General features: G+C 39.1%; 1 protein-coding gene across 1 annotated transcript; it reads right to left on the reverse strand.

Moving 5' to 3' along the window:
- Nucleotides 1-207: 207 nt before the first annotated feature.
- LOC130949915 (uncharacterized) lies at nt 208-606 on the reverse strand. Its single transcript, XM_057878514.1, has one exon. The coding sequence runs from the start codon at nt 604-606 to the stop codon at nt 208-210; it is 399 nt and encodes a 132-aa protein (XP_057734497.1).
- Between the last annotated feature and the right edge of the window lie 3934 nt (nt 607-4540).

A 4540-nucleotide genomic window follows, 5' to 3' on the forward strand; every position in this document is an offset into this window, starting at 1 on the left:
GACGCGGACGCGTCAATGATGCGGTCGCGTCACGATTTTTTTTATGTAAATGCAGTATGCAGATGAGGTGCAAGATATAGGTAGTAGTATGGAGAAGAGTTATAGATGAGGGAAGAGAAGGAGAAGAAGAGGAACGATTATACCGTGGTGGGTTGTCTCCCACCTAGCACGTTGCTTTAACGTCCTTAAGTTGGACGCTTCAGTAGCTCAGTTTTCAGTTGCGAGTGGATCCTCCAGGAGGAAGATATCTAACTCCTTGTTTTTCGTCGCCTTCTCACCATGGTAGAGCTTCAAACGATGTCCATTAACCTTGATGAGTTCAGAGCTTGAAGGGTGACTTAGATGGAAAACTCCGTACGGCTCAGCCCTCTCGACTCTATATGGACCATCCCACCTTGATCGCAGTTTGCCTGGCATGAGCCTCAGTCTAGAGTTGTAAAGAAGGACCAAATCCCCAGATTGGAACTCCTTTCTCTTGATGTGTTGATCATGTACAACTTTCATTTTCTCCTTGTACAGTCTTGAGTTTTCATAAGCTTCTAGGCGAAGGCTCTCCAATTCTTGCAGTTGCAACATCCTTTCAGCTCCGGCTTTCTCAAATCCCATGTTGCATTCCTTTACTGCCCAAAAAGCTTTGTGCTCCACTTCAACTGGAAGATGACAAGCCTTTCCATAGACTAAGCGAAAAGGACTCATCCCAATGGGTGTTTTGCATGCTGTTCTGTATGCCCAGAGTGCATCTTGTAGTCTGGTGCTCCAGTCTCTTCTATGAGGTTTGACTATCTTCTGTAAAATGCGCTTTATCTCTCTGTTAGACACCTCGGCTTGTCCATTAGTCTGAGGATGGTAGGCTGTTGCTATTTTATGAATGATCCCATGCTTCTTCAGCAATCCTGTTACAAAAATGGGTGCCTTGATCGCTGATGAGCGGATAATTTGTACGCTTTTTGGCATTGTTTTTAGTATGTTTTTAGTATGTTTTAGTTAGTTTTTAGTATATTTTTATTAGTTTTTAGTTAAAATTCACTTTTCTGGACTTTACTATGAGTTTGTGTGTTTTTCTGTGATTTCAGGTATTTTCTGGCTGAAATTGAGGGACCTGAGCAAAAATTTGATTCAGAGGCTGAAAAGGATTGCAGATGCTGTTGGATTCTGACCTCCCTGCACTCGAAGTGGATTTTCTGGAGCTACAGAAGCCCAATTGGCGCGCTCTCAACGGCGTTGGAAAGTAGACATCCTGGGCTTTCCAGCAATGTAATAGTCCATACTTTGCCCAAGATTTAATGGCCCAAACCGGCGGTCCAAATCAGCTCAAAACTACCCAGCGATAAATGCCGGAACTGGCACAAGAATGGGAGTTAAACGCCCAAACTGGCATAAAAGCTGGCGTTTAACTCCAAGAAAAGTCTCTACACGAAAATGCTTTAATGCTCAGCCCAAGCACACACCAAGTGGGCCCGGAAGTGGATTTTTATGTCATTTACTCATCTTTGTAAACCCTAGGCTACTAGTTCTCTACAAATAGGACCTTTTGCTATTGTATTTTCATCTTTTGATCACTTTAGATCTCTAGATCATCTTTGGACGTCTAGTTCTTAGATCATTGGGAGGCTGGCCATTTGGCCATGCCTAGACCTTGTTCTTATGTATTTTCAACGGTGGAGTTTCTACACACCATAGATTAAGGTGTGGAGCTCTGCTGTACCTCAAGTATTAATGCAATTACTATTGTTCTTCTATTCAATTCAGCTTGTTCTTATTCCAGGATATCCATTCGCACTCAAGAACTTGATGAATGTGATGATTATGTGACGCTCATCATCATTCTCACTTATGAACGCGTGCATGACAACCACTCCCGTTCTATAAGCAAACAAGGCTTGAATGTTTATCTCTTGGATTCCTTAACCAGAATCTTCGTGGTATAAGCTAGAATTGATGGCGGCATTCAAGAGAATCCGGAAGGTCTAAACCTTGTCTGTGGTATTCTGAGTAGGATTCAATGATTGAATGACTGTGACGAGCTTCAAACTCCTGAAGGCTGGGCGTTAGTGACAGACGCAAAAGAATCAATGGATTATATTCCAACCTGATTGAGAACCGACAGATGATTAGCCATGCCGTGACAGGGTGCATTGAACATTTTCACTGAGAGGACGGGACTGTAGCCACTGACAACAGTGATGCCCAACATACAGCTTGCCATGGAAGGGAGTAAGAAGGATTGGATGAAGACAGTAGAAAAGCAGAGAGACGGAAGGGACAAAGCATCTCCATTCACTTATCTGAAATTCTCACCAATGAATTACATAAGTATCTCTATCTTTATGCTTTATTCATATATCATTCATAACCATTTGAATCTGCCTGACTAAGATTTACAAGGTGACCATAGCTTGCTTCATACCAACAATCTCCGTGGGATCGACCCTTACTCGCGTAAGGTTTATTACTTGGACGACCCAGTGCACTTGCTGGTTAGTTGTGCGAAGTAATGAAATTATGTTTAGACCATGGTATTGAGCACCAAGTTTTTGGAGCCATTACCGGGGATTGTTTGAGTTATAAAAAGTAGAGATCACAATTTCGTGCACTAAGTTTTTGGCGCCGTTACCGGGGATTGTTGAGTGTGGACAACTGACGGTTCATCTTGTTGCTTAGATTAGGTATTTTTCTTCAGAGTTCTTAAGAATGAATTCTAGTGTTTCAAGGTGATGTTCTTATCATCACCAAAGCTGATTGATTCTCATCAATTTAGCTCTTGAATGCAATGTCCTGCTGAAGCTTGGCTAGCCATGTCTAATTCCTTTAGACTAAAGCTTTAGACTAACATTGCATGATTCCTGGAATTCTCATTAAGAATTTTGATACCTTTATTTTCTTTTCCACTTAATCATAAAAACCAAAAATATTGTATGTTTCTTGTTGAGTCTAGAGTCTCATGTTCAGTTTGGTGTCAATTGCATGTTTCTGTTCTTCTTGCATTCATTCATATGTCTTAAGTAATCTTCAAGATGTTCTTGATGATTTCCTCGCTCTGATCTTTAAATTCTCTTGTCTTGAGTGTTTTGTTGTTTTTCATGTGCATTCTCAATTTATTAGTGTCAGTAGTATACAAACTGCTAAGTTTGGTGTCTTGCATGCATTGTTATTTGATTTTTGTTGCATTTTGATTATTCCTCATTATTAAAAATCCAAAAATATTTTTAATTCGTGTCTTTTCAAGTCAATAGTACAGAGAATTGAAGATTCAGAACATACAGCAGAGGAATTATACAGAAAAAGCTGGGCGTTCAAAATGCCCAGTGAGGAAGGCAAACTGGCGTTTAAACGCCAGCCAGGGTGCCTGGCTAGGCGTTTAACGCCCAAAAGGGTAGAGCTTTGGGCGTTAAACGCCAGAATGTGCACCATTCTGGGCGTTTAACGCCAGGATGGCACAAGAGGGAAGATTTTGTTTTTAACTCAAATTTTTTCAAGTTTTCAAAATTTTTCAAAATCAAATCTTTTTCAAATCATATCTTTTCAATCAAATCTTTTTCAAAATCAATTTCTTTCCATTTTCAAAAATACTTGCTATCAATTAATGATTTGATTCAACATTTCAAGTATGTTGCCTTTTCTGTTGAGAAAGGTTTAATGTTTGAATCATATCTTTTCTTGTTAGCCAAGTCATTAATTTTTAAAATCAAATCTTTTTAAATTGTTTTTCAAATCATATCTTCTCAATCACATCTTTTTAAAACCATAACTTTTCAATCATATCTTCTTAATCATATCTTTTTCAAAATAGTTTTCAATCATATCTTTTTGATTTCTAATTTCAAAATCTTTTTCAAAAATCACTTGATTTCTTTTCCCACTCTTAGTTTTCGAAAATCAATTAGTATTTTTCAAAATGTTTTTAAAATCTTTTACTTAATTTTCGAAAATCTCTTCCCCTCTTCTCACATCCTTCTATTTATGGACTAATACTATTCCTCAATGAACAATTCGAACTCCATCTCTTTTGATAAGTTCGAATTCTTCTACCTCTCCTTCTATTTTTCTTTTCCTCTGACACCTCAAGGAATCTCTATACTGTGACATAGAGGATTTCATATTTTCTTGTTCTCTTCTCTTTCATATGAGCAGGAGCAAAGACAAAAGCATTCTTGTTGAGGCTGATCCTGAACCTGAAAGGACCTTGAAGCGATAGCTAAGAGAAGCTAAGGCACAACTCTCTGTAGAGGACCTAACAGAAATCTTCAAAGAAGAAGAACCCATGGCAGCCGAAAATAACAACAATGCCAACAATGCAAGGAAGGTGCTGGGTGACTTTACTGCACCTACTCCCGACTTCTATGGGAAAAGCATCTCTATCCCTGCCATTGGAGCAAACAACTTTGAGCTTAAGCTTCAATTAGTTTCTCTAATGCAACAGAATTGCAAGTTCCATGGACTTCCATTGGAAGATCCTCATCAATTTTTAGCTGAATTCTTGCAAATCTGTGACACTGTCAAGACTAATGGGGTTGACCCTGAGGTCTACAGACTTATGCTA

The sequence above is a fragment of the Arachis stenosperma genome, chromosome 9, assembly GCF_014773155.1.
Source record: "Arachis stenosperma cultivar V10309 chromosome 9, arast.V10309.gnm1.PFL2, whole genome shotgun sequence".
Classification (NCBI taxonomy): Eukaryota; Viridiplantae; Streptophyta; class Magnoliopsida; order Fabales; family Fabaceae; genus Arachis; species Arachis stenosperma.